Genomic DNA, 27,710 nt, shown 5'->3' with positions numbered 1-27,710 from the left:
ATGGCAGCTGGAGAGTCCCCTCCCGTAGGAGATGTCTTCATCGACTTGCAGCAGGTGAGGTGGGAATCCAGCAGCAGAGGGACTGTCTCTTCCCCAGGGATTGTGCTCCTGCCAGGCCAAGAGCAGGACCCATGTCCTGGCAGCATGCTGCAGTAGGTGACACAGCCTCTGCTTGCTGGGGACAGGTCTGCACGAAGGGTGCCCCAAGACTGCTCATGAGCCCACGTCCACTCCATGCAGACAGCAAAAGGGTGGAGGTTGCTCTGTGGGGTCCCTGTGCCTTCACATGTCATTGGGTGGAGTAGCCAAGTGGCAGGAGGAGTTGGGCAGCTTGCAAATAGACTCTAGCCATTTAGGCTGGGCTTGGGACACCTGGGCTAAGGGGAGAGGAGAAGCAGTGTCACTCACAGATACAAAGCTGCTCTCAGGGCACAGCTGGGAAGAGCTGGGGGATGCGAGGAGAGGCACAATAGGAGAGGCACAATTCGGCTAAAGCTGCCTTGCTCCCTCTTTCCGCCTAGCACAGATTTGTCACAGTTGGGCCTCCTCCTGTTTCCATGGAAACACGGAGTCCACAACAGCTCCGTGCTGGCATTTCAGCTATATTGACGGAAAATTTTACCAGCTGCAGCTGCTCAGGAGACAGAAAGGACAGGGATCACCAGCTGATGTTCATCTCAGGGCTTCTCCACCAGCAGAAGGCAGAGAAGTGCCCATAGCCTGAAACAGGAGGAAAATGGGCAGAAAAGCCTGAAGAAAGCATTCAAGGGGAACAGGGAGTCCCTAAGTGTGTGGAGGGGAGGTGGGAAGGTACAGGGCAGTCACTGACTCAAGGACAGGTCACTACAGCAGGGATGCTGTTTCCCCAGGGGAGTACAGAGGAGGTCTAAGAAAGAGAGGGATGGCCGACTGGGCAAAGGGAAGGCCAGAGGGCAGCAGTTAGATATGGGGAGAGAGAAATTCCAGCTAAACAAAAGCTACGCATCTTCTCTAATGAAAAAGACAGGCACTGGCATAGTCCCTTGGTACCTGCCACTCAAGGGAGCTGTGGAGGACTGCTAGGTACCTGTGCAGAGACTGTGCCTTGGAGCTTGCGGATCTGTTCTGGCTCTTGGTTTTGAGCAGAGGTGTACCTCTATGTGAGAAACTATGCCCCAGCTCTGTCATGTGGGGCTTTCTGCTCCTTAGCAAGCCAGAACCATTTGCAGGGCAGGAGGATCCAGAGGGTTGTAGGGGTCTGCCTTGTTTGATTCTTGTCTGGCGGTTTCTGTGCAGGGCAGAGATCATGCAGAGAAAGCTTCTCCTGGTGCCGAGGACGATGAGGACTTGGATAAGACTTTGTCAATCGAGAGATTTGGGGACCTGATAAGCAAGTCAGCATCAAGCAGTCTGGAGAAGCAAAGTCGCAGCTACAGTGAGAGAGATTTTGAATGTATGTAGGTTTGAACTGTTGTACCCACTTCCACCCTCACCACCAGCCCACACTTAGCCCCAGGTGCTCTGCAGCCTTGTGCCGGGACCCTGCAGATTGTGTTAGCCTGCTATTCACTTCCTCTAGCCCGGAGCGTTCCCAAAGTGCTGTGTACACACAGTTTAGCACCAGTGCCCATGGCCTGTTCCCAGTCTGTTCCGTTTTCTCTGTCTCCACAGGCTACTGCACAGCCCACACAGTAGCATAGCAAAGTCCGGGGTATTCGCTCACCTCCTCACCCAGTCTCGGGAACCTCTGCAGCCACTTCCTCCACGTTGAAATTTCCCTTTTAAAACTATTTTTCTCCTATGTGGCTGTAAAGAAACACCCAAACATGACCAGAAGCTAGGCTGTCCTCCCCAGTCTGAAAGCAGATGGTTCCAGTCAGGCATGCCTGTGTATTCCTAAATAGAACCCAAGAAACCGTATCTGGTCAAAGAAAGGACTGCAAAATAAAAATGGAGGGTGAATTTAAAGGGCTATTGCTATCTCACCTGAACTCCTTTGAGCAGCACATTTATTCCTCTAACTGCAACTAGCCTGCCCAAACTTGCTTTGGCTGTAAAATGAGAGTATACCCACGAGAGTGGCTGTAAGCTATTGCCTGATCTGGGTGGGTTGTGCTACTTTGTATTAACAGCAGTGAAGGGCACAAAGAGGTCCCCCTCTGTCAGTCTGTTTGTGTGGCAGACAAGTAGCAATGGTTGGGAGAGTTTTCCAGTCTGTGGCTCTCCACAGTCACATATTGTTTATTTTCCAGCTTAGCTTTGATGGGATTCATCCTTGGGAACATTATGTCCCAAGTACATCAGCAGGCTGTTTTCTGCTTGGTCACTCATTTCCAATGGCTGTTGTAAAAGTTTGCTGGTAAAAGTGTATTGCACCCTAGCTGCTAATTTCTGCTTGTGTCATTTCTCTACAGAGGCTCCATTCAAATAACACTTCCCACCTGAGCTCACAGTCACTTGTGCACATGGCTGCAAGGTGCTAATAGCTTTGCTGTGGGTTGAATTCCTGTCCTGTGCTCGCAGGACCTACCTGCTCAGAAGCTCTGCCTGTGTGCACAGGTGTGCGAGTTGGCTTGGAGGACATGGACAATCTGCTTGAGCATGCATGGCAGAAGCTTCTTTAAAAATTTGTCTAGAGATTCATACTGTTTGGGTTGTTTGGGTTTTTTTCCTTCTTAATAGGAGAGTCCTTCTTTATCAAAATCAAGCTGGTTTTCCACTGAGCTCCTGATGTATTCTTGTTCTCTATAACTATGTCAACCCTAGTTATCAGAAGTTTGTATTCATAAAGCTGGAAGATCTGGTTGGGTCATTAGCCTTTGAAAGATAACATACCAGCTCATGAGGTGAATGCTCTCTGGGCTTAGAAATGTTTCTTGCTCAAGTCAAAGCCAGTAACTTTCCATACAGGCAGGCAGTGCAAGGAAGGTAGCAGGGAGGGCAAGCAGGGACTGGACACACAGGAGGACAGGCAGGAAGAAGGGGGAAGCATGAATCCTTTTGTGTTTGGGAGAGGTGTGTTTTTCCCATCTCCAGACCACCTCTGTGGAGATGTGATCAGTTGACATGAGGAGGGCTGAGTGCAAGGGTGAAGAGCAGTGCTCCCCTCTTCTGTGCCAGATCACACATCTGCCATTACTGCTCCTCCTTGCAGCCCAAGGCTTTGGTTTCCTTCTGATACAAAACATGAACATTTCTGTCTTAGGCTGATGTGAACAAGCCAGAAGGGAAGGCTGTGTCCTCACCAGCAGCTTTATGCTGTAGAAGGAGCAACATTTGTATAGTTGGGGCCTTCCTTGCTTCTTCCATTCATGCCTGGCCTATCTGTGGCATGCAGAGCAGTGCTATGGAAGTGCAGCAGCAGGACAAGAGGGTCTTCCTGCCAAATCCTGTGAGTGAAATAGGGTACATTTAGTTAAGTCAAAGAAAAGAACACTTAAGGAAGAAGTGTTTATAAAGAGTCCATCCAAAATCTTCCCAATTTACAGATGTCTGACCATTTCCAGTGTCCTCTAATCTTGCCACAAGCAGGGGGATGTGTGAAATATCCCTGCTGTTCCCAAGGGGGGAAACAAGGGAGAAAAGACTTGAGGAACCAAAGGAAAGGAAACATGACAGCAGAACAATGAACCTGCCTGGCTCTCCCAGGGAGAAGGTTACAGCTTCCATTGAAAATGTCCTTTGAAGGCAGTTTTCACTATAAACAGATTTTGCTACCATGTCACAGGAAAGCTGGGAAGGAACCAAATCAAAACAGACTGGAAACAATTCCCCAGGAAAAGCTGCTGAGCAATGCCACCTTGCCAAACGTCTAGTGCCCCCCCAGATTTTGGCAGCTCCGGGTGCAGCCCCAGGCTCTGTGCATCCTGCATACTGTCTAAGGGAAGCTTTGTGCCTGCAGATAGGCATGGCAGAAATGGCTTTCCTTTCTGTTGCTGTGGATGCTGAGCTTACCTTACTCCCTGCCTGGTGCATTGCCATTGTTTTGGAGTGAAGGCTCAGAAATGCCCTTAATTTCTTCTCACTTTGTAATTCCCATGACACCTAGGTCAAGCCTGTATGATTTTTTCTTTGTAGATAAGTTTAAAGAAAAGTCCTTCTGCCCTGTTTTCTTACCCTGGTTTTTAAAAGACAGCCTTCTAATTGAACCTGCATTTCAGAGGCTGGTAGGCACAAGCCCTGACAGTCCCTGGAATGTGGACTTAGGTTGCATCTGCACTAAAACGCTTGGTCTGTGGTTCCTGTGGCTATGCAGGAGGGACTTTTTATCAAAGCCTGGTGGATAAATAAGGCACCTTTAACTCAACACTGCAGAAAAGAAATAGAATCGTAGCATCATTTAAGATGGAAAAGATCTTTAAGATCATTGAGTCCAACCGTAAACCTAAGTCCACCATTAAGTCATGGCCCTAACCACTAAATGACATCCCTAGAATGTTTATAAAGGGCCCAAATAATGCTTGAGACTGCAAGAAATGTTTCCCTGTGTTCAGGAAGGGGATGTTGCCTCCAGCAGGTCACTGCAGCCCTGTGCAGCCATGCAAGTGGCTTTTGGCAACACTGGGAGAGGAGTCATGTCTTCCCCAGGGCAGTGAAGTTGCATTGGGGTGGTTTGGCACTGCACAAAGGCCATCTCCCCACCTAGCCCAGGCTGGACACAGCCTGCTGCATCCCTGAAAGAGTTTTGCTATGTCCCTGTGGGCTGGTGGCTCTCCTTGCCCTTCCTGGCCCTTGATCTCCAGACCATGCTGTTTCCTGGAGGGGCGCCTGGCAGGTTCCTCCCAGCCTCTTCCTGCCCCTGACTCTCTTTTTCTCTCTCAGTCCACCGCCAAACCTCGCACCACATCCATCATCCCCTTTCCACTCACCTCCCTTCTGCCCTCAAGTTCCAAAAGAGGCCCCCCCGTGCCAGCAGGAGGAAAAAAAGGAAGAGGAAAAAGAAGAAAACCTCGGTACCCCCCTCAGAGGTTACCCCCACCATCCAAGAAGAGGACGAGGAGGGAGGAGAAGAGGAGGAAGAAGACGAAGAAGAAGAAGAGGAAGAAGGAGAATCTGAAGCAGAGGAGGTCCAGGAGAAAGAAGTCTCTGCAGAGTCTGAGAGCAAAGCTTGTGGGAAGGACACATCCCCTAAGCTGGAGCCCCCAAGCAAACCAAAGGCAAGGCCAGGGCATCCCTATCCTGATGAGGCTTGGAGGCTGGGGAGAGGTGGAGGGAGGGTTAAGGCCAAGAGGGTGCCAAGGAGTGTGCTGCTCAGGGGAAAGAAGTTGTAGTATTGTGGGAAGAATGGTTTTGTCCTTGTCTAGCAGAAATGAGCACTGGAGGGCAGTGACAGAGTGAATGCTGGGGAGGGTGTACATGACCATGGGGGAAGATCAATGTCTCTGTTCTCAGGGTTTATAGGATAGTGGGGGTCTCAATATGACCAGTCCCAGGGTATGGGGCATGTGGGGGAAGTCAACATGGCCTGTTCTGGGAGGTGATGACATGGGGAGGATCTGCATGCCAAGGATTGGGGTAAAGGCTGCCTGCCCCAGCTCCTCCTGTCAGGACTGTTGTCTCTGCAGTTTACTGTCGGCAGCGATGAGGAGGACTGCAGCAGCACTCTGGCTCCTGCGCAGTTCCACGTGGAGGAGGAGTGTGGCATCCTGTCCCCTGTGCCACGCTTTGCTGACCTGCTGCAGGACAAGGGCCCTGCCTCCCTCCGCAGGTAGGTGAGCAGTACCAAGCTGTCTAATGATGCTCTCCCTCATCTGGGGTTACTGTACAGACCCTGTCCCCAGGGTAGTGGCTGTGCCAAGCCAGAACTTGCCTGATGAACCAGAAAGGACATGGGGCCCAGAGGGAGAGCAGCTGTGAGCAACTGGGCTGTTCTCTGGTGGAACAGTCACTCCCTGGGACTCCTGCATCCTCCTTGAGTCTGTGGGATCCCCAGGGTGCAGATCTGAGGGCACTGGGCTGCATACCTGAAGTACCCTTTCTCCAAGCTGTCATGCTGACCTGCAGGATGGGGAACCCCAGGAGAGAACTATGAGGGCTTTGACTCAGAGGTGGGTTCCTAACACTGACCATGCTGAGTGATCGCACTCTGTAGTGTGAGAGAGGAGGAGCAGAAGGGGCAACCTTTAGGTTTTGGAATAGGTGGCTCCTGGCTCTGCTCTTTCTCAGGGGCCTGTTGGTCAGGATGGGTGGAGGGACCTCAACCCCTGAAGGCCATTGCCCATCCTCATTCAACCTGTTTGGTACTGTTGGTCTTTTTGGTTCCTACAGCCCTCCAGGGCCTCGAGAATGTCTGTCACGCGGGTGGGAGAAGCGCAAGCCCTGGGGCCAGGTGGCAAGTGGACAACGGGTTACCTATGACTTAAAGGAGAGGATGTGCATCGGCAGCATGACCACGCTGGAGAGTGCAGCATACCAGCGTGTCCCCACGGATGAGGCCGAGGCCCAGATGTTGGCATCTGCTGACTTGGATGGCATGAAAAGTGAGGCTTTACAATACTACCTGCATTACCTGTGTGCATATCCCTTTGTCCTGTGCTTCTCTCTGCTTTGCTATCTTCCCTAGCAGCTCCAGGTATGGTCTTCAGCCTGCCACAGGACCTGATCCTCACCTCCCTGCCCCCCGGACCCTACTTTCCCAACCATGTCTCCTCTCCTTCAGCTTTGCATTGTTCACAACACTGATCCCCATGTTTCCAGCACTTAGTCCCGCCCACCCCATGGATGCTTGGTCCTCCACCCGTCCCACTGCTCTCTCCGGTTCAGGGCTCCCAGCATTTCCCTGGGACCCAACTCTCTCCTCTCCTGACACACTTTCCCAGCAATCAGCCCTCTGTGCGACACGCCAGCTCTGGTATTGCAGAAAACCTGAGGTGAGGAGCCTCCTCTCTCCTCTGCTCTCCTGGCAGAGGCAGCTGTCCCCTCAAGAGGGCTTCCGAGGGGGACTGCCCCGTGTGGCACGAGGACAGAAAGAAGAGACGTCATGGAAATGCACGCTCCGGGCCTGAGGACATGGAGAATTCAATAGGTTGCTCTGCAGGCTGGAGAGGGAGGGAGACACCAGAGGGGAGTGAGGGAGAGAAGCGGTGCTGCACATACAGCCTGGCTGTCCCCAGACCACGGGTGCTGCATCCCTGGGCATCTGACACAAGACCCCATGGCAGAGTGAGGACCCTGCTCCTGAGGAGCTGGTGGGGCAGCCCCCCACGGAAGCATCCCTGGGTGGAGCCAGCCTTCCTGGAACCTCCTCAGACCCCAGGGCTGCTGCAGTCGGCACCTTCATGCCCCGTGAGGGGGGGAGCGAGGCACTGGGGCTGGCCCCAGGGCTGCTGTGAAGGCCTCCCAGTGGGGCAGCTTGCTTTCCACATGTCAGCCTGGCTACTCCAGCCCCTCATCTGAAGGCAAGTGGTGCATGACGTCTGACCCCTGACCTTCACAAGGACAAAATGACAACCCTTCAAGAGAGAGAGGAGCCAACAAAAGAATTGGAAGGGGACAGCAGCCCAGGAGTAGTGATAAGTACCCGTATTGGCAACTCATTCGGCTATGAAGACTTTGATGAATTTGCCTTCAATTTTGAAGACTATGATTTATGGGAAGCCATCAGAAACCATCTGGGCTACCCAGGCGGGGAGCCCACCTGTAAGTACCGGAGCAGTGACCTCACGGTTGTAGCTGTAGATCAGAGCCCTGAGCTGCAGTGCATATCCCCCTCCTGTGTTTGTTGTTTGCACCCTCTCTATGTCGGGTTGGTCTCCTGATTTAGCAGATGTACAGTCTCCGCTGTGTGCCTGGGGACACTGAAGGAGCTGCCTGGTGTCTGTGTGTCTGTTCAAGGTCTTAGTACAGATCCGTGTTGTACTGCTGAGTTGCTTTCCTGTGTGTGTTTCAAGCAGCTCTGGAGGCAGTTGCATCTTGGTGTTTGTGAATATCAGGATGTGGCCCATGCCGTGGCCAGAGAAAAAGCAGCTACTCTGAGGTGTAAGGACAAAGACATCTCCTCTTCCATCTGTAGCACAAGGTGACAGTGTGCTGCTGCTCTGTTTGCTGAAATTTGAGTCAAGGTGCGGATCTGACAGCAAAGGTAGATATCAGGTTCTCAGCTCTGCACTGTAGCCTAATGACCAGAGGAAAAAATAACTGCCTGCAGGCTTGAGTGTGGCTGTGAAACTAGCTGATGGCAGGCTGGCTGAGTTGCCTGGAAGGGAGAATAAAGAGAAGAGAGAATAGGAATCCTGATAGTGAAGAATGTATTTCTGTTCTCCGCATCTGTTTCTATGCCTGCACATCCCTTGTGGAGAGCTGGATCTCTGAGCCATCCAGGGGACTGCACAGAAACCAGAGTGTCACTCCCACCTCACACACGCGGTCGTTCTAGGCAGATGGTGGTAACTCACAGTTAAAAGGTGGCTTTGTGCAAGAGAGAATAGGAATCCTGATAGTGAAGAATGTATTTCTGTTCTCCGCATCTGTTTCTATGCCTGCACATCCCTTGTGGAGAGCTGGATCTCTGAGCCATCCAGGGGACTGCACAGAAACCAGAGTGTCACTCCCACCTCACACACGCGGTCGTTCTAGGCAGATGGTGGTAACTCACAGTTAAAAGGTGGCTTTGTGCCTCACCTTGGGAGCGACACTGTTCATAGCCGTAGCTCTGTGCTGGTTGTCCAAGTGTTCTCATCTAGATCATGTGTTAATTTTTCAAGGGATTTTAGGAGCACACATGGGTGATGTGGTCCCAGAACTAGCCCACTTACTGTCTTTGCACACAAGAGTGGGAGGGCAGAGTGCTTGCAACAGGGGCTCAGGATGGCTTGGTTCAGCTTCTGGCTCTGCCACACTCTGTGTGATCTCAGGCAAAACACTTAATTTCCCCTGCCTCCCAGTCCCAGCATCATGTTCTCTTTGTCATTTGTCCTATCTTTATAAGCCTTTGGGGAAGAAACCTCTGCCTATGTGCTTCTGCAGGGACCAGCAAGTGGGGATTAGCTTCTGGCTGTTACAGTAACAAGTCTGCTACTTGTTACTGTAAATTGATAGAGTGTATAGTAGCAACAAAGTTCAAAATAGAAACCTGGAGCAAATTGGCCCTATCAGCTGTCCCAAGCTGAGTGAACTGTACATTAAAAATGTGAGAAATAGCCTCAGGTTTGCCCAGGAAAAAATGGCTGTTAAGAAGGTAGAAGGGGCAGATCACTTCTGCAAGGTGTGATATGCATCACTTATAAAGTGGTGTTATACATTTGTCTTCCTGGTAGGTAACATGTTCGTTGATTGCTACAGCTAATACTTCATGTGCTTGAAATAGGATGCACTGTACAGTCAACTCTTAATTATTTCTGTATAATGAATGTGCACTGTGGATTAATCCTGCAGAGAGATATGGCAGAGTCAGACATGGCAGAGACACCGGAATTTGTTCTGTGTGGAGCCAACTCACTTCCAGCCAGTGCCACTTGCCCAGCTATTCCCTCCATGGCAACGCCTGTTCCAGGACCAAGTCAGATCCAGGAGGAATTAATTCAGTTTTGAGCAGAGTAGAGTCCTTGTTGGATCTGAGCTGGTCTCCTTGCACTCCTTTAAGTGTTTGGAGCGTGGGGAGTGCTGAGCAGGGACACATGGGTGGTGGCAAAGATGAGCTGGGGTTCAACTGTCCCTATCACATTTCACATCAGCCAGGAGAGACTTGGACTCTGTGCAGGACAAGGCAGTAGCTTTTCCAGAAGCTAGCATAGGGTTGTGTCTTATGGTATGTTGATTAGCATTTTGTTTAGTCTAGTTTTAAATATTTCTAGAGATGGAGATTCAATCTCTTTTTTTTACTACTATAACAGCCATTGGGACATATGGGCAGTGTGCACCATCCCTGTGATGCCAGAATAGTGGGTTGCTCTCTAGTACTGATACAAATACTCTGATGCCTCTTTCTGGTCTTCCTGCTTTTGGTTCAAAGGAAATGAAAGAAGGGAAGCAGGATCTAACACACAAATTGAAGGCAATCGCCTGCTGAGTTGGACTGACTAGCACAGACACTCTGGGGAAAGACTTCAGCCAGTGCAAAGTCATATTTGTCATATTCAGATTTAAGCTGGTGGAAGAGGAACTTGGTCTTCCCAAGAAATCTGACTGTGGAAGCCAATATGGCAAGAACATCTTCTGGAGGAGACTGGAGCTGGAGCTGGACTATGCATGATACTCCCAAAGCCAGTGGCCTTTTCCTAAATTAAGCCAATGTGTCCACCCTGCTCCTATGGGTTGTCTCCCTTCCCAGCTGGCATCTCAGTGGCCACAAGCACTGCCAAGGGAGGGCAGCAAGTGGGATCACTCCTTAATCTTCTGCAGGGATCTGGAGGTGTGCCTTCACCAGCACGCTCTGACCCTGCAGCGTTCTTGCTCCTGTCCCTGTCAGTGAGTGCTGGAGTCACTGGAGGTGTTCTCAGGAAACTTGGCTCCTTTCATTCTATCTGTCCTCCAGCCATTTTGCTGGCTGAGACTGGATGCCTGTGCATGCTTTCTAAGGCTGTTGCCAAAGAGCACTGTGTAGTAAGTTGTCATTTCCATGGGGAAAGCTTGCCATACTTTGGGTGAGAGCTCTGTGTTGCTGGGCAGAGTGTGCTCTGGTCCTGGTCTTCCAGGGACTTGGTAAAAGTATGTCCCAGGGTGCATGGAAAATCGGAAGCCTCAGGGATTGGAGCAGAAGTGCCAGATACCAAGATCATCTGTCTGGTGGAGTGCTTGTTTTATGCATGAACACACACTGAGTGTGGTGAAGTGGCTACTGTGCACATAGGAACTGAGAAATCCATGCAAAACTCCATGGAAGCCCCGCACGTGCCCCGCTCCCTGAAATGTTCACAGTGATGGGCAGTTACTGGCTCCTATCGACATTGCAGTGCAGTAAGTGGAGCAGGGAGGAGTCCTACCATCAGCGGGACGTGCATCAGCATGGCAGCCAATGGGGGAAAATGCCCTGAGGCTCAGTATTGATTCATTTTATATTTAATTTAGCGACCCAGATTTCCAAGGCACAAGGCCATAGTACGCCGGGCCCGATGCTGGGTGTGTCTTTCCATGCCAGAGGTGCACAGATATTTTCCTACAACATCAAAGAGACCATTTGGCCTTCAAATCCTGTACCTTTTACTGCCTCTTGTGCCCTGAGAGCTGCAGGTCTTGAAGCTAAGTGCAGGAAGGTATGTGCAGACAGAACATTCGTCCCAGACAATGGAGAGCTGCCCTTGCTCCCCCAGGGAGAAAACCTTGGCATAGTCTTACAAGCAGGACCAGCAAGCCTCAATGGACCAAAGCTGGGCAAAACCCCTGATTCCATTATCTACTTGGGGGAGCCTGCCCATCCTGGAACCTGGCTCTGAGGCTTTCCCCATTCCTATGGGTTGTCCATGCTGAGGAAGATACACTTGCTGTCTCTGGGTAGTGTCCAGGGAAACTACTCTCCACGGCAGGCTGCTGTTTCTCTGCCATTACAGAAAGGGATGACATGGTTGTGGCTGGGTTTTGGTGGGCACTGTCTAGCCAACAGCACTGGTAGCTTGGTGGTGGGTCTGCAGTGCAGCCTTAACAGCCTCTCTGGAGGCTTTGGGAGGCTTTGATTCAGCCAGAAGATCCGTGTAACATGGACCTTTCTGAGAGCATTACAGTAGCACTGCGGAGCATCTAGAAGCAGCGATAGCTGTAGCTCACTGCCCAGCCTCCATGCCAGCCCCAGGCTGCACTGTTATCCTACAGTCTCATCACACAATTAAATAAAACAGTCATTGATATTTCCTTATGTCTCCCAGACCAGCAGCTAAATATCCTTCCCCTTCACTGCCCTTTATGCTTGCTGAGCACCAGGCCTTCCTCTGGTGTGAGAGATGAACCCCAGCCAGGTGTCTGCCTATGCGATATGAGCGTGGAGCTGTGCAGGCAAGGCTGTAGGCTGCTTTTTGTTGAGGGAGTGTAGGGAGGGTTCGTGGGCCGCTTGTTCATGCACCATGAATAAAAGCTGTTGTGATGAAGCTCCAGTGTATGCACAGCCTGGGAGGAAGGCTTCTTTGTGAAGGAATTAGCTCACAGGCATCTGGAAGAGGTGAAAGTAGGAAGATGAGGCAGGAGGGATCTTCAAAGGTCTGGAGGATGATGGTGAGTGCTCCAGCTGCCAGGGCTTTGAGAAAGCTAATGAACTCATAAGCTGATGAGAAAAATGTGGGCTTGGATGTGTTTCCTTGCCAGACTGTGTTTCTACACTAGACAAATTTTCCTTTCCTATGTCTTCAGGCCACCGTTTTGAAGATAACCCTGGTGTTAGGAGGCATCTAATGAAAAAACCATCTCGGAGTCAGATCACCAGGACAAGTAAAAAATTAGCATCAACTCCAATGAACTCATAAGCTGATGAGAAAAATGTGGGCTTGGATGTGTTTCCTTGCCAGACTGTGTTTCTACACTAGACAAATTTTCCTTTCCTATGTCTTCAGGCCACCGTTTTGAAGATAACCCTGGTGTTAGGAGGCATCTAATGAAAAAACCATCTCGGAGTCAGATCACCAGGACAAGTAAAAAATTAGCATCAACTCCATCTGTCAAGAAAAAGAAGAAGAAGAAGTTGGATAGAAAACCCGGTATCCATGCCATGTGCTGTCCCCTCACACTTGTTCAGGAGCCATAAATCAGGACTAGAAATATGCACTTTGCAAAGTGACAAATGTGTTTCAATATAATTAAATCTTTACATGACCTTGAGGGTGACATTTCAAGCTATTAAACATTAATATGAGGGCTGAAAATACACTCTTTTCAATAAAAGTGGACATTTCCCTGAAATCACAAAGCTTTGACCTAAGGAAAGACATTAACAAGTCAGAGAAATGGTAGTGCTGTTGTGGAAGTTGGCAGCACACCTGCCAGGGCTTTGAGAAAGCTAATGAACTCATAAGCTGATGAGAAAAATGTGGGCTTGGATGTGTTTCCTTGCCAGACTGTGTTTCTACACTAGACAAATTTTCCTTTCCTATGTCTTCAGGCCACCGTTTTGAAGATAACCCTGGTGTTAGGAGGCATCTAATGAAAAAACCATCTCGGAGTCAGATCACCAGGACAAGTAAAAAATTAGCATCAACTCCATCTGTCAAGAAAAAGAAGAAGAAGAAGTTGGATAGAAAACCCCATGAGGTATCCATGTGCTGTCCCCTCACACTTGTTCAGGAGCCATAAATCAGGACTAGAAATATGCACTTTGCAAAGTGACAAATGTGTTTCAATATAATTAAATCTTTACATGACCTTGAGGGTGACATTTCAAGCTATTAAACATTAATATGAGGGCTGAAAATACACTCTTTTCAATAAAAGTGGACATTTCCCTGAAATCACAAAGCTTTGACCTAAGGAAAGACATTAACAAGTCAGAGAAATGGTAGTGCTGTTGTGGAAGTTGGCAGCACAGTAATGTCACCATCTCTGGTAGGTCTGGGAAATTTTGGGGAAAACCAAGAAGAAGGCAGAGGACAAAATTGTCACAGTTTGGTAGAAGGGGATGCAGCATTGCATCATTCTCTCTCCTCTGCCCACATCATCTGACTTGGAGCTTTCTGGTTCTCCATGTGCTGATGGAAGATCCTGCCAATGTCAGTGGTATTTATCATGGCTGTTTCTGTTCACTAAACCTCTGGTTAACTCTGGCAAACTTGCTCAGGTAGTGCTTCAGACCAGGCAGTACCTTGAGAACAGCTGAGGCTCTTTACGTGTTACTGGTAGAGCTCTGCGCATCAGGGAGGTCTTACATCCTTGCTGTAATCCATACTAGGTGTTTGTGGAGCTGAATGAGCTGGTGGTGGATAAGAACCAGGAGATGCACTGGAGGGAGACAGCCCGCTGGATCAAGTTTGAGGAGGATGTGGAGGAAGATACAGCAAGGTGGGGGAAACCCCATGTGGCTTCGCTGTCCTTCCGCAGTCTGTTGGAGCTCAGGAAGACGATTGCCCATGGTGAGTCAGAAATAGCAGGCCAGGGTTTGTCTCTTGCTGTGGGATAGATTTTACTGGACAGCTTCAGTTGCTGTTTAGCCCCTTACTGGAGGCATGCAGCAGTGTCTGTGTCCAGGCTTCTGGAAACAGACCATCCTGCAGCCTGTTTGGCAGGGTTTGCATTAGGCCAAGGGTTCCACACTTTGCTTTGCTGCTCTCAGGCACGTGACAGCTGCAACCTCCAGCTGTGCCTGGGCCAGCAGGTCTTGGACCCATCTCTGGTGTGAAAAAGCATGTTTGGTCAGGGCAAAAGACCCAAACGAGAAGATACCAGAACTACCAGTGCATCTTGGAGCTTCTGGGTTCTTTTGGGACAAGGGTTTACTGAAGGAACATGGGGCACATGGACTTGGGGCATTTCTCAGCCAAGAGAATCTGTACCCCAGCCAAAGCCTGGCTTCTGGTGGGATAGCTGTCCCTGCAGAGTGTGTGTGCAGTGAGGAGCATTGCACACTAGGACCAGGGTTCTTCCCCTCCTGCTGGCAGGTGCTGTCCTCCTTGACCTGGAGCAGACAACTCTACCTGGCATTGCTCACCTTATGGTGGAGACCATGATCATCTCTGACCAGATCAGAGCAGAAGATCGAGCCAATGTGCTGCGTGCCCTGCTACTGAAGCACAGGTGAGTGACACATGGTTGAGGGCTGCCCAGGCTCAGGGATTATCTGTGAGCCCCAGGTGACAAGGGAGGCAGGTACCTTCATGGCCACTACTCTGCTCCTCAGCCACCCCAATGATGAGAAAGATGGCTTCTTCCCAAGGAACCACTCCAGCTCCAGCATGAACTCCATCGTGGGGAACCACCACCACAACCACACCACAGACACTTGTGTGCCTCTCATGGGGGAAGAGCGCATCGAGATGGCTGACCCCAAGGCCAACGAGACTGAGTGCAAAGAGGTGAGGGTGACATGGGGGTGTTACTACTTCCTTTTCCACATCTTGGGGACAGTTGTTGGCTGACAGCAGCCCTTGGCACCCACGTCAGGGCCCCTTCATGGGGGAACTTTGTACTGCAAGAACTGAGCTCCCCTGGATCGATGGAAATCAGGTCACTGCATTATGATTTCGGGACCTAATTTTAGCTTTGCACTGTATGCAGATGTCTGCTTGAGCACGCAATGGCAGCAACAGCCCTGGTGCTTGTGGAATGGCCTTTGCTGTGAGGTTGCCTTGCTTGTGAAGCAGTGATGGGTAGCCAAGGCAAGTCCTGCTGCAGTTATGCCAGTGTGGTGCAAGGCTGTGTAGAGAGATCAGAGCCTGGGGATTTCATCCTTACTTGTTTGTACTCTTCCCGGCCAGAAAAACCTGCATCTCCATAACTCAGAGGGCCACCGTAAATACCTGAAACTGATGGAGAAGATCCCTGAAGATGCGGAGGCCACAGTGGTCCTTGTGGGTAAGAGGTGGCATGTAGAGTCCCCCAGTGACTAGTGCAGATCCTGGTCTGGCCCCAGCTTTCTGTGCCCTCCCTCCTGAGGGGTATTTGGTTATCTCATACATGTTCCCATAGTTCAGCTGGGGAGGGAACCTGGTATGCTCTCTCCTGTGATAGTGCACGTTCTGTTTGTGGTAAATGTATGGGGTGCTAGGATAGTTTTTTTCCTGTCCCTGGCCAGTGTTGGCTGCTGGTTGTGCATGCCAGGAAGCATTGAGTTTACGGAAGCAGGGCCTGGCTGGTGGCAAAGTCTCAGGCATTGGCCGTAGCACTGCCAGGAGATACATCTCTATCCAAGAGGGATGTGAACAGGCAGGCTCGAGCATCAGTGGGCTTGGTGCCTTCTGACTGCAAGAGTATTCCTTATCAGCGCTTTGCTGCCATTAAGATCTCAGCTAACCTAGCCACACTACAAGCAAAGTAAATGTCATTGCCTATCCAGTAGATTAAAAGCTCAGGCAAAGAGGCTTGGCAACTCAAACAAACTGATGCTTAACCACAATGAGGCCAAATCAAGTTCATAAATGCACTTTGATTACATAGATAACTAAACATTTGCTGTTTCTGAGATAAGGCTGTGTCTTGGGATTTGCTTGAACTCTCAGATAGCCCAGATTTGCCAGTCTAACAGAACACAGCTCTTTGCTGGGCACAGATGGCAGAAAGATCAGTAGTAATGCCAGAGAAATACAAGTATTCAATGAACATTTGTGTTCGGTATGAGAAGGAAGTGGCTGGTATGCCAGAGGATGCAGGAGTACTTCCAATCTGTTTGGAACCGAGAAGACTGCCAAGCACTGGTAAGATGCAGGCATTGTAAAACAAAGTATGCAGTTTGCACCTATGAGTCTATGGAGAACTGGCTTATTTTTCTCTGAAAAAAAATAAAACATCTAGGAATACAGGGAAAATATGAGATAAAAAGAAGAAAGCTCATAGCATCAGTGCTCAAGAAGGGAAAGACAGTGAGCCATTACCTGTAGGTTGTTTAACCTGACATCCTTCTTGGCCAACATAATGGCAGAACTGATATGGGATTCAATTAATAAAGAGCTAAAGAATAAGAATGTAATTATTGCCAAGCAGTGGGTTTTATGGGAAGGAGGTCATGTCAAGCAAACCTGATTTCACTCTTTGATGAGATTAGAAGTTTGATAAAAGTAACATGTAAGAGACTTCCTTCCGCAAGTGGGAAACAACTTTCCAAGTTAAAATTCGCCCCTTATAGTGTAAGTAGAGCCCATCTGTAAGGGACTAAGAATGGACTAAAGAAAGTAGCAGTACTTGGGAATGATCAGTGAAGGACTTGGAGCAGTCCTTGGCATGAAGCTCAGTGCTGTGTCAGTGGTCTGGAGAAAGTACAGGACTGCAGGGCTCATGGGAACCCCCGAAATCCCCATTACCACTGTTAAAGGCAGCACAGTACAGCTCACCCCAGTGATTAACTCTTCTCAAAAAATTTCCTCCTGGTAGGTTGTGTGCAGTTCCTGGAGCAGCCAACTATGGCCTTCGTCCGACTAAATGAGGCTGTCTTTCTGGAATCTGTCTTGGAGGTCCCAATTCCTGTCAGATTCATCTTTGTGCTGCTGGGACCAAGCCAGGCCAACATGGACTACCATGAAATTGGCCGCTCAATTTCCACCCTCATGTCCGACAAGGTGAGGAGCTGATGGACAGTGATGCTGCCATAGGCAAGGGAGCTTTGGTGGCTCCTCAAAAGATGGTCCCGAGATGAAAGTGCTGAGAGATGCAATGCAAAGGGCCAGGTGGGGCAGGCAGGTGTGAGCACCAGGAATTTTTAAGAGCGACCTGACTCGACCAAGGTAGGATGCTCCAGTACAGAGGAAAGAGTAGGACAGACACTTGGCTGGGACAGAGAGTGCTAGGCTGGGTGAAGAAAGGGACCATACATATAAGCAGAAGCAAAGGATGGCCCAGGGTTAGAGGAGTGGCATTCAGTTGACATTTCACAAACAGAGAGGAGAGGAGGCTGAGTGATACCTGTGACCATGGTATCTGGCCCAGGCCACTCTGACAAAAAGACCCAGTAATGCGTGGGTATGGTTGTCACGTGTTTGAATGAAGCTTTCTAGCTGAGTCCCATGGGTGGAGCATCCATGCAGAGGAGCACATCCATACAGGAGGAGAGATGAGGAGGCAGGAAGGTTTTTCTGCCAAGCATGTGCAGAAGTCCCTCATCTGTCTAGATGGCAGGAAAGTAAAATTCATTATCGTGGTAAGGAATTAAATGCAAAGAAAAGGCAATCTGAGCATCTGCCGCAGGCATCCAGGACAAGAGGTTCACAGGGTCCTCCTGGCTGGTGCCATATTAACTATAAGCAAGTAACAAACCTTCCTGTCCTGCCGCTAGTGCACAATGTTCCCTGAACTGGGAGCTTAAAGGTTCAATCAGACAAGGTGGGTTATAGGCAGCAAGATCTCTCAGTTGAAAGATTGCTTCCCTGGAGTTGCACAGAGCTCAGTTGAGACCCTGTTTTTAGCTAGAAATGAGGTGCCATATTCCAGCTTCAGTGCTGTGATTGTGGGCTGATCTCATCCGTTTGAGTCTCTGCTCCTCTTGCTGGAAGAGGAGAGCCAGCTGCTGCAGCCAGGGCTGGCCATAGCAAGGTTACACAGTGGCTGGCGCCGTGGAGAGAGTACAGTATCATTTACATTGAAGCTGTGGCTCCAGGGAGTCTGTGTGCTGCAGGGACCTTAGCTGTCCCCTACCTGCCTTACAGGCACTTGTTCATCGTCCTCCAGCCCTTTCTCTGGAGGCTTGTTCCAGAGGCAATGCAGCACTTCCATGTGTTTGCCAGCACCTCCCTGCCTGTCTTCAGTCATGCTATCCCCTCCCAGTCTCCTTGGTGTCCTTCCTTGTTATCCTGCCCTTGCTGTCAGAATTATCTCCCTTTTTCTGTCTGGTTTCCTTTGCATGCTGTGGACTCCTATTTTCTCTCTCTCTCTCTCCCATGTGGAGACTCCCAAGAGTATCTTATGCTCCCTGTTCAGGTCCTGGTTCTTGTGCTTTATATCTGTGGTGCTTTAGGGCTCCACCAGCTTCTCCCTGAAAACGGGAGGTGGGATTCAGGAGTGTGGATTGCAGAGTGGCAGTAGTGAGATAAATAGCGGGTCAGGGGAGTTGGATGTTACTGTAAATGTCATAGCAACCATTGATTGTCTTTCCAGGCTGTAGGGAGCTGTGTCTAGTCTTGGTCTGAGCGTTCTCCCTCTCTCTTTTTCCCTGCCCCTCCCAGCATTTCCATGAGGCTGCATACATGGCAGATGACCGTCAAGACCTCCTCAACGCAATCAATGAGTTCTTGGACTGCAGCATTGTCATACCCCCATCAGAGGTGGAGGGGAAAGACTTGCTCAAATCCATTGCCACCTTCCAGAAGTTGCTGCTGAGGAAGAGGAAGGAGAGGGAGCAGAAGTCAATGAAGGAAGGGACCATTCAGGAAGCCAAAGGTCTCTCCATTCACATTTGGGCAAGTTTGTGCCTAGTACCCTGTGTCTGCCCTAGTGGACCCTTCCCTTCCAGAACCTGGCAGAGGGATGAGCAGGGCCTGGCTCTTGCAGTGGGGAGTGGGGAGGGCATCAAGAAGAACAGGACAGTGGCTGTGATCAGCTCTGGCAGCTGGGGGCAGTAGGATGTGCAGTCACAGGGGTCCTACCAGGTTAGTGCTGCTGGAGGAAGGGCTCCACGGGGTACTGGGGAGAGGGGCAGCCCAAGGGCAGACCTTTGTTCTCCACTCAAGCCTTGCCCTCCATGCACCTCCAGAGCTGTGTGAAATGAAAGCTGAGGAAGAAGAGGAGGAAGCTGAGGACGACCCTTTGAAACGGACCGGGATATTTTTTGGAGGTCTGGTTCGGGACATAAAGCGCAGGTACCCCAAATACCTCAGTGACATCAGAGACGCCTTGCACAGCCAGTGTCTCGCAGCCGTTCTCTTCATCTACTTTGCTGCTCTCTCTCCTGCCATCACCTTCGGGGGACTCCTAGGTAATGGGCCTGCTTTCTGGTCTGCTCCTTGCACTCTGGGACACTGGCTGTGTCTGTGTGATGCTGTGCTGGGGTGGGCTTCGGTGCTATTCACTCAGGGAGAGTGGAAGTGCTGCACCTCTGCTGTTGCCTTGTCCCCTCCCTGCCACTTGGCCTCTCCAGCCTCGGCTCCCTGGGCTACCTCCATGCTCCCTGCCTAACACAGGGGACCACTGACTGATGTGATGGGGTTCTGCCTCCTTTGTCTGGAGCTGTGTCTGCAGCCTGCCTGCCTGCGGTGATGGTGTCTGTGCCTGGACCATAACACTCACATGCTGTTCTCTTTCCCAGGAGAGAAAACGGAGGGTCTCATGGGTGTCTCCGAGCTGATAATCTCCACCTCGGTTTTAGGGATCCTATTCTCCCTGCTTGGAGCCCAGCCACTTCTGGTCATTGGCTTCTCAGGGCCTCTGCTGGTGTTTGAAGAAGCTTTTTACAAGGTACATGTGAGGCAGTGTCTGTGCTTGGCACCTGCTCACTCTGCCCTTGCTTTGGAGGGTGGGCAGCTGGCATTTCTCAACTCTATGTAGAGTCTTCGTTGGTGTGGACTCCTTGGGTCCTTCCAGGCTGCTCTCAGCTTAGCCAGGGCTGCCTCTGGCTCTGCTGACCCTTTGCAGGTCATGCTGCAGGGACTTCTGTCTTTTGTTGCTGTATCTGTTATTCCTCAAGGTGTGACAGTGATAACAGCACTCCTCTACCTGCTGACTCCGGGGGAAGCATGGCCACCAGTCCTGTGCTGCAGCCCATGTAGGCACAATTAGCACTTGTAGCTGCATCCTAAAACTTCCTTGTTCTTGGGTCTTCCTTTGAAGACCGTTTCACAACTTTTACCTGTGTCCAGGTTTCCTTGTATGGGGACACAACAATATTCAGTATACCACCCATTTGGATTGTCCCACATACATTACTTCCATCTCTCAGGATGAGCCTGAGGGTATGTGGCCTATCCTGGCCGCATAGGATGGATATGTTTTTTTCTCAAATAGTATGACCTCATTGCTCTTAAAAGCATCCCTATGTCACTGTACCTTCACGCAGTGGGTCTAATTCTTGTCCTTTTTTCTGACTCCTAGCATGTCCATGTCTTTACAAAAGCATGTTTTTTCCTACAGCTAGATTTTCATCTTGGAGTGTCAAGAGTTTGGAGCTGGTGATGCCATTTCAGAGTGGGAATTTCTCTGCTCTCCTGTGACCACACTTTTCACTAACCCCTTTTGCTTCACCCAGTCACTGTGTGCAGAGGTGTACCTGTGGTGGCACCGAGGAAGGCAGGAGAGGGAGGGATGGCATTTGTAGTTGGTGTTTCTCTGTGTGGATGAGGAGAGGCATTGGAGATGGTCTACTCTGCGATGGCAGTCTCGGGGCTTTTCTCCACACACATACAACTGTGTGTGTACAAGGGTGCTGTCTGAGATCATGCCCCAGCTAATGTAGCCTTTATGCAGTGGGACATAGCAGGGTGCTTAGGCTCTCCTTTGTAGGCAACAAGCTTGTGCTGTTGAATGCATGGAGCAGTGGAGAGATGTGTTTGAGCAATGGAACCTCTATATGGGTGGGATGGGGAGCATCCTGCATGGGGTGACTTCAGCAGAGAGTGAAGGAGGTACTGTTACAAAGACTGGAGCAGTAAAGACCTGCTTGGTGTGAGCTGGCTGGTGTTAATGCAAAGTCTGCAGATCTACCTGTGACTCCAGCCATGAATTCATTGTCTCTGATGCCTGAGCAGATGTAGATGTTTTTTTTCCCAGGAGAGTCTTCGATCTTAATGGGGAGCAGATGCAGAAGGCAGCCTGAGGAGCCATGAATAACTCCTTCCCCTTTCCATTTCAGTTCTGCCAGACACAAGGCATTGAATATCTGACAGGTAGAGTGTGGATTGGTTTCTGGCTCATCGTCTTCATCTTCATTATCGTGGCAGCTGAGGGAAGCTTCTTGGTGCGCTACATCTCGCCCTTCACCCAGGAGATCTTTGCTTTCCTCATCTCCCTCATCTTTATCTACGAGACCTTCTACAAACTGTACAAGGTGAACCTTTTCCACAGAGATGGGCTCCTGCATCTCTTAATCCCTCCAGAACCTGCTGCTTTAGCATACAGGAGGCAGGGGATCAGGGGCAGCTCAGCCACAGCTTTCCTAGACATTCTGCAGAGCAGTTTTTTGCTGGCCTCTCATGCCCGAGCCCAGCTGGCTCCTGTTCTACCACAGGGGCTGGCAGGAAGAGCCCTAACATCTCTCTCCCCTTCTCTTCCTGCAGGAGGCATTAAAGAAGGGCCATTTTTCTCTCCCCAGCCCTCTCCAGCTGGATAGATTGTGAGGCGAGGTGACGGATGCTGGAATTGTCTGTGCCCACCATCCACCACCCTCACCTCTCCACAGAGCAGGACACCCCCGCTTCTCCCTGCCCCCAGTAGTGACAGTGCCCCTTACCCCTCCTTGTGGTGACCTGCCTGCTGCTTCTCTCACCTGCCCAGGTGTTTGCAGAACATCCTCTTCTGAAGTTCTACCCACCAGACGTGCAGAGCAGCCTGAATGCCAGCATGCTCTCTGCAGATGCGATGTCACTGGGAACCAGGATGCAGCCCAACACGGCTCTCCTCTCCCTCATCCTCATGCTAGGCACCTTCTTCATTGCCTTCTTTATGCGCAAGTTCAAGAACAGCCGTTTCTTAGGAGGAAAGGTGAGAAGTTTGTGGGACCCAGATGTTAAGGACAAGGGACACGCCAAACAAATAATGCTATTTGCTACAGACCTTTGTTCTCCAGAGCACATGTACTGTCCCCCAAAGAAACACCAGCAATCCCTTAAATGCCTTGCAGAAGGGCTGGTAGCCTGCCCTAGGCTGCAGACCAGAGCTGGCTGTTGATGATGGTGTCTGCACTGTCCTGCTCCAGTGAGCTTTGCTGGAAAGTCCACTGGACCTTGGGAAAGCTCCTAAGGCTGGATGTAAGTCTGTTAAATTAGAATATAGGAGGAAGAGCTTACAACTTATTCCCTTTGAATATCTGTGCATGCAGAGCATCTGTGTAATACCTGGAGCACTGTCTAAATAGGCCAGCAGGAGCAATTAGGCAATCATGTAATAGTGACTGGAGAACTATGTGTTATGTGGGCAGTGAAATGCGCAGCGCCGTGGCCAAGGCTCGGTTCCCTTGCCATGCCCATGAGCAGCACTCAGCTTTGCAGTGCTGCTTGGCCCCACTTGGGGCATGTCTTTACCACAGACTCTCTGTTGCAGGGTGGGTGCATGGAGCCAGCCCGTTCCCTTTGCCAGTGATAGGTCTTTGTTCTGCAGGCTCGGCGGATCATTGGAGACTTTGGTATCCCCATCTCCATCCTGGTCATGGTGCTAGTGGATTACACCATCACTGACACATACACGCAGGTAGGCGCCAGCACTGCCCTTCGAACCCCTCCTGTAGCCTTGTACTGATCCCTGTGGCCTGTTCTTGTGCAACGGGGAGTTTGTATTTCCTGCCTCTTTAGTTGCAGCACATAGCAGAGACATTTCACTCATCCTTACTCCCACGCTGAAGGGAAGCACCGAGGGTCCTGCTGAGACTGAGACCAGAGTTACAAGGACTGGAGTGCCCTGGTACCCCTCTGGTATTCCAGCTGTTAGTAGAAGAGGCTTTAGGGGCTTTAGAGAGATTCAGTGCAGTTAATTCCTTATTTGTAACTCTAAACACTTGCAGTAAATCAACAAGACAAACTGGTTATGCACACTGGAGAAGGTGGCATGTAAAATGGTTTCAATTGGGTACTTGTCATGGGTTTAGTACTTAATATAGTTATTTTTTCTTTGATTGTAGGCTGCTAAATATTTTGATCACTTTATCTCAAACACAGCATTTTTTCCCAGTTTATGCACAAACTTGACATTAAGTTTGAGAATTTAATATAATCAAACAAACCCATCTGACAGGTTTTATTTTTCCTCCTTTTTCAGTAGTGTGTAGTTATATATTTTAGTTTTGGTATCTTTTTCACTAAGATCGGGGAGAGGGTGAAAGGTATTTCCTGTTCAGCATGCAAGCTTTTTATCAAGACAGCACAAGCCATGGTGGAATCCAAATGCATTCTTACTCATTTGAATTTCAATGAAAAATTTGGGTTTATCAGACGTTGGTAAAATCATGTACTTTGTTACATTCTTTTCATACTCTTCTACACTTCTACAATTAATATCAAAAGCATTATCATTTCAGTATTAACTCAGCATATGTACAAAGCTTTCTGAGAAAATGGTGCTTAGTTACACAGCTTAGCTCAAGGACAAGCATTCCAGGAATATTATTCATACTTATGCTGATTAACATAAATGCAAATCATAAACTCTTCCTGCAGTGCAGATAGCAAAAATTGTTGTACAGCAGCACAGAGCCAAGAGTTCAAATGCTGGTGAACTCAGGGTTGGGACAATGTGCTGCTAGGACTCTGTGTGGTCTGATGAGAGCACAAACATGATATTCCCTCTGAACATGGTCAGGGTGAAGTCACTTCCAGAGAATGTGGCCACTTCTGGGGTTTTCACTGCAAAAACAATGATGAAAAATGTATCAGAAAAGCCTTGGAAAATCTGGAAAATCACCTCAGAGAAGGATAGACAGTTCAGAACACTTGATTTGTCCAAACAGAGGTCAAGGAGCATTTTAACTATGGTCTGCAAGCACTGACATGGGGATGAGGTTCCTGAGAGAAGATATTTCCTTGGTCTCTTGGACAAAAAACAAGGAAATTCCAGTCACTGAAAGGAAATGAGACAGGCCCATATTAGGGGACGTGGGACTTTTTGCACTGAAGGGGATTATCCATCAGAAAGTCCTCCTTAGTTCAGGGTGGCTTATCCCATCATCTGAGGCATTCAGAACAGGAAGACCAAGAGGATCATGGCTAATCCTGTATGAGGCTCTGGGCATGTGTGTATTGATGAGTAACTGCTTGGTTTTGCAACTACTCCACCAGAAGCTGAATGTTCCCTCTGGCCTGTCGGTCACATCTCCTCACAAGCGTGGCTGGTTCATCCACCCTATGGGCAGCAGTGGGACCTTTCCGCTGTGGATGATGTTTGCCTCTGCCATCCCTGCCCTCTTGGTCTTCATTCTTATCTTCATGGAGACACAGATCACCACGTGAGTACCTCCCCTGCCAATCCCAAGCATCACTAACCCCTAGGCAGGCAAGGCCAGGATGGGTGCTGGTGCTATTCATGTAGATATGCAACAGGCATCCCAGAGGAACAGCAAGGGCAGGATTCTGGCCATTGCAGACTGTACCTTGTCTTCTCCCATCATATTTTGCCTCTCCTCCTGGCATATGGTGTGGTGGAGACCTGCATCAGCCAAGTGCAGGAGCAAACTTCTAACCTGAGGCTCACAGTCACCATCCCTCTCCTCAGCCATCTCCTTGTTGCCCTCATGTGTGCTGTCTCCAGAGAGTGAATGTTGTCCCCAGGCACAGTGCTGGCCCTGGGCCCTAATGTGGGCCTGACATTGACCAAGGCTCTTTCTTTCAGGCTGATTGTTAGCAAGAAGGAGAGAAAGTTGCTGAAAGGCTCTGGCTTCCACCTGGACCTTCTGCTCATTGGCACTATGGGGGGGCTTTGTGCACTCTTTGGGCTGCCCTGGCTGACTGCAGCAACAGTGCGCTCTGTCACCCACGTCAATGCCCTGACTGTCATGAGCAAGGCCATTGCACCAGGAGAGAAGCCCAGAATCAAGGAGGTGAAGGAGCAGCGTGTGACTGGAGTGCTTATTGCTGTCCTCGTTGGTGAGCCTTTGCTCGGGTGAAGGAGGGGTGGGAGAGGTCAGGACCAACCACTTGTATATCCTGGCAGTGTCCCTGCTCCATGGGCCAGACTGTGCTCTACCTGTTCACTGCAGGACTGCCCCCACCTACCCCTTTTGAGGGGGTAGTACCCTGGGACAGAAAGGAGGCAGGAGAGGGGTGGTGGTTGAGGTGCTTTGTGGAGGGGCTGGCATGGGACACACCATGCCCTGAGCTCTGTCTGTGCAGGTCTGTCCATTGTGATGGGAAACATGCTGCGGCAGATCCCACTGGCTGTGCTCTTCGGCATATTCCTCTACATGGGGGTTACGTCGCTCACTGGCATCCAGCTCTATGAGCGGCTGCTTCTGATATTCATGCCATCCAAGCACCATCCTGACCACATCTATGTTGTCAAGGTGAGCAAAGGCAGGTTGCAGGGAACCAGGTTACAAGGAACAGAGAAAGAAGAGACAGGTGAAGGGAGGATGGTGGTTTGCTGGAGTGATGCTTGGCTTGGTGACTCTCCTTGGCTGCAAGTTTGTGCTGAGAAGTAAGTGCAAGCCATTCACAGAGGTGGTACAATACTAGGGTGGTGTGCTGATAAGCTGCACACAGGAGTGTATTACCAAGATACTGTATGGATGGACAGTTTATAGGAGTGACGCATTGCTTCAGTGGGTATAGAGACATTGCACTGCTAGAGGGGTGTGCTGCTAGGTAGCACAGAGGTTGATGTGTTATGGAGTTCTACCTTGCTGTAGAATAAAGGCAGGTAGAGCATGCAAGTGGTGTTGTGTTGCTATACTATGCTATGCAGAAGTACAGCTTCCTGAAGTAGAAAGGCTATGTTTTGCCAGTTGGGTCTTTGTTAATCTGTGTAGAAGGATAGTATGTTCTTAGACTGGATGTACCTCCTAGGTGAAGACCTGGAGAATGAATCTCTTCACTTGCATTCAACTGGCCTGCATTGTGCTGCTGTGGGTGGTGAAATCCACAGTGGCATCCCTGGCCTTCCCCTTCGTCCTGATCATGACAGTGCCATTGCGACGTTTCGTGCTGCCCCGTTTCTTCCACGACAGGGAGCTCAAAGCGGTAAGCAGATAGCTGTCCTTACAGTCTAGCTTGCAGCACTGGAGTGGGGTTGAGGAGTTTTGGCAGCCTGAAAACCTAGGAGGTCCTGGGCCAGCAAAGCCTTCGTTTTCCGGGTCTGAGGGTCTTTGCTTAACAGCAGTAGGTGGGTGAATGGCTTCCTCGGAGCTTGTAGCCCTGGGAATGCAGTGTGGGATGGATGAGCAGCCTCAGGCAAGGAAACAAAGGGTCCTACTAGGCAGAGGCCTGGAATAAGAGTTTCCCCTTCCATCTTGTGGCTCATTCATCAAGAGACACCCCAATTCCCCACTGAGCCAGCAGCAAGAACATCTCAACAGCACACCAGAGCCTGTGACTGCTTGGCACTTCAGCATGCAACCACAATGCCAGGGTGCTGGCAGCTCCTCGAGAGCTGGCAGCTCCTCTGCTGCCGTCAACATCTTGAGCTCCTCTTGGAGAATAGCCTGGAGCAGCACCCAGAAGTGGGTGCTGCTAGCAGGGGAGGAGGGAGGAGCTGCAGTTCTGGACCAAAGCCCCGGGCATTGGAAAGGTCATCAGGCTGCAGATACATGGGCAGGCATGAGGGTTTAAAAAAGGAGCTTGTTGGGAGGGGAAGGAGCAAGAGCTTTGCTTTTCCCAGTGCAACTTAGCTGCCTGGGTCACTGTGTGCTGATACCTCTATGCCAGGCTTGACCCCACACTAGGGGCAGCTGTGGCCTTCAGAGCCTGGTCTCTGCCTCTTCCCAGTTGGACTCAGAGGATGCAGAGCCAAACTTCGATGAGGATGGCCGGGACGAGTACAATGAGCTGCACATGCCTGTGTGAGCTGGGAGCTGCCCTCTCCACCCATGGCACAGGCCCCTGGTGCCTGCTCACCCTGCCCAAGGACTAACTGGAGACTTGCCATGAGTCGCGTGATCTCTTCCCTGGACCAACAAATGGCTGTTCCATAGCCCTGCAGGAGGCAGCCCCAGCTCTGGCTCCCCCATTGCTTGCTCAGCAGCGGCTGTGAGTCTCTCTCCTCTTGGAGCTGGTGGGCTGAGATGCCTCTCACATCCCAAAGCTGTGTGGGTTCTGAGTGCCCGTGGGTCAGGGGTCTGTTCCCTCTCTGCTGGAGGCAGCCTGTGCCTGGTTTCCGGATGGTGAAGGGGAGCCAAGCCAGCTGGTGCCACTGTATCCTGCTCCACTGCCATGAAATTTGGATGTCTCAGCACCACGTGCCATTGAGCACTCACAGGGATGGGCTGGAAGCTGCTTGTGGATGGCCCGTGGGCTTCTCCCAGACCAGTAGCCTCCTTACTCAGCCAGCAGATGCCTTGCTCCTGCTCTCTCTGCCCCCTTCCAGGAGTGTTCACACTGGGCCTCTGCAAC

General features: G+C 50.3%; 1 protein-coding gene across 1 annotated transcript; it reads left to right on the top strand.

Moving 5' to 3' along the window:
* Positions 1 to 27,164, top strand: SLC4A3 (solute carrier family 4 (anion exchanger), member 3). Its single transcript, XM_009069626.1, has 22 exons — positions 1 to 54; positions 1,276 to 1,432; positions 4,801 to 5,135; positions 5,544 to 5,686; positions 6,247 to 6,458; positions 12,998 to 13,146; positions 13,781 to 13,961; positions 14,487 to 14,622; positions 14,726 to 14,900; positions 15,303 to 15,399; positions 16,912 to 17,096; positions 18,696 to 18,909; positions 19,223 to 19,444; positions 19,775 to 19,923; positions 21,314 to 21,508; positions 21,955 to 22,161; positions 22,777 to 22,866; positions 24,447 to 24,613; positions 24,997 to 25,250; positions 25,497 to 25,666; positions 26,169 to 26,342; positions 27,087 to 27,164. The coding sequence occupies exons 1-22, from the start codon at positions 1 to 3 to the stop codon at positions 27,162 to 27,164; spliced, it is 3,744 nt and encodes a 1,247-aa protein (XP_009067874.1).
* Positions 27,165 to 27,710: the final 546 nt, after the last annotated feature.

Source organism: Acanthisitta chloris, unplaced genomic scaffold, assembly GCF_000695815.1.
Source record: "Acanthisitta chloris isolate BGI_N310 unplaced genomic scaffold, ASM69581v1 scaffold13422, whole genome shotgun sequence".
Classification (NCBI taxonomy): Eukaryota; Metazoa; Chordata; class Aves; order Passeriformes; family Acanthisittidae; genus Acanthisitta; species Acanthisitta chloris.
Note: the sequence above shows the minus strand (reverse complement) of the source record. Positions and strands in the feature narration are given on the sequence as shown.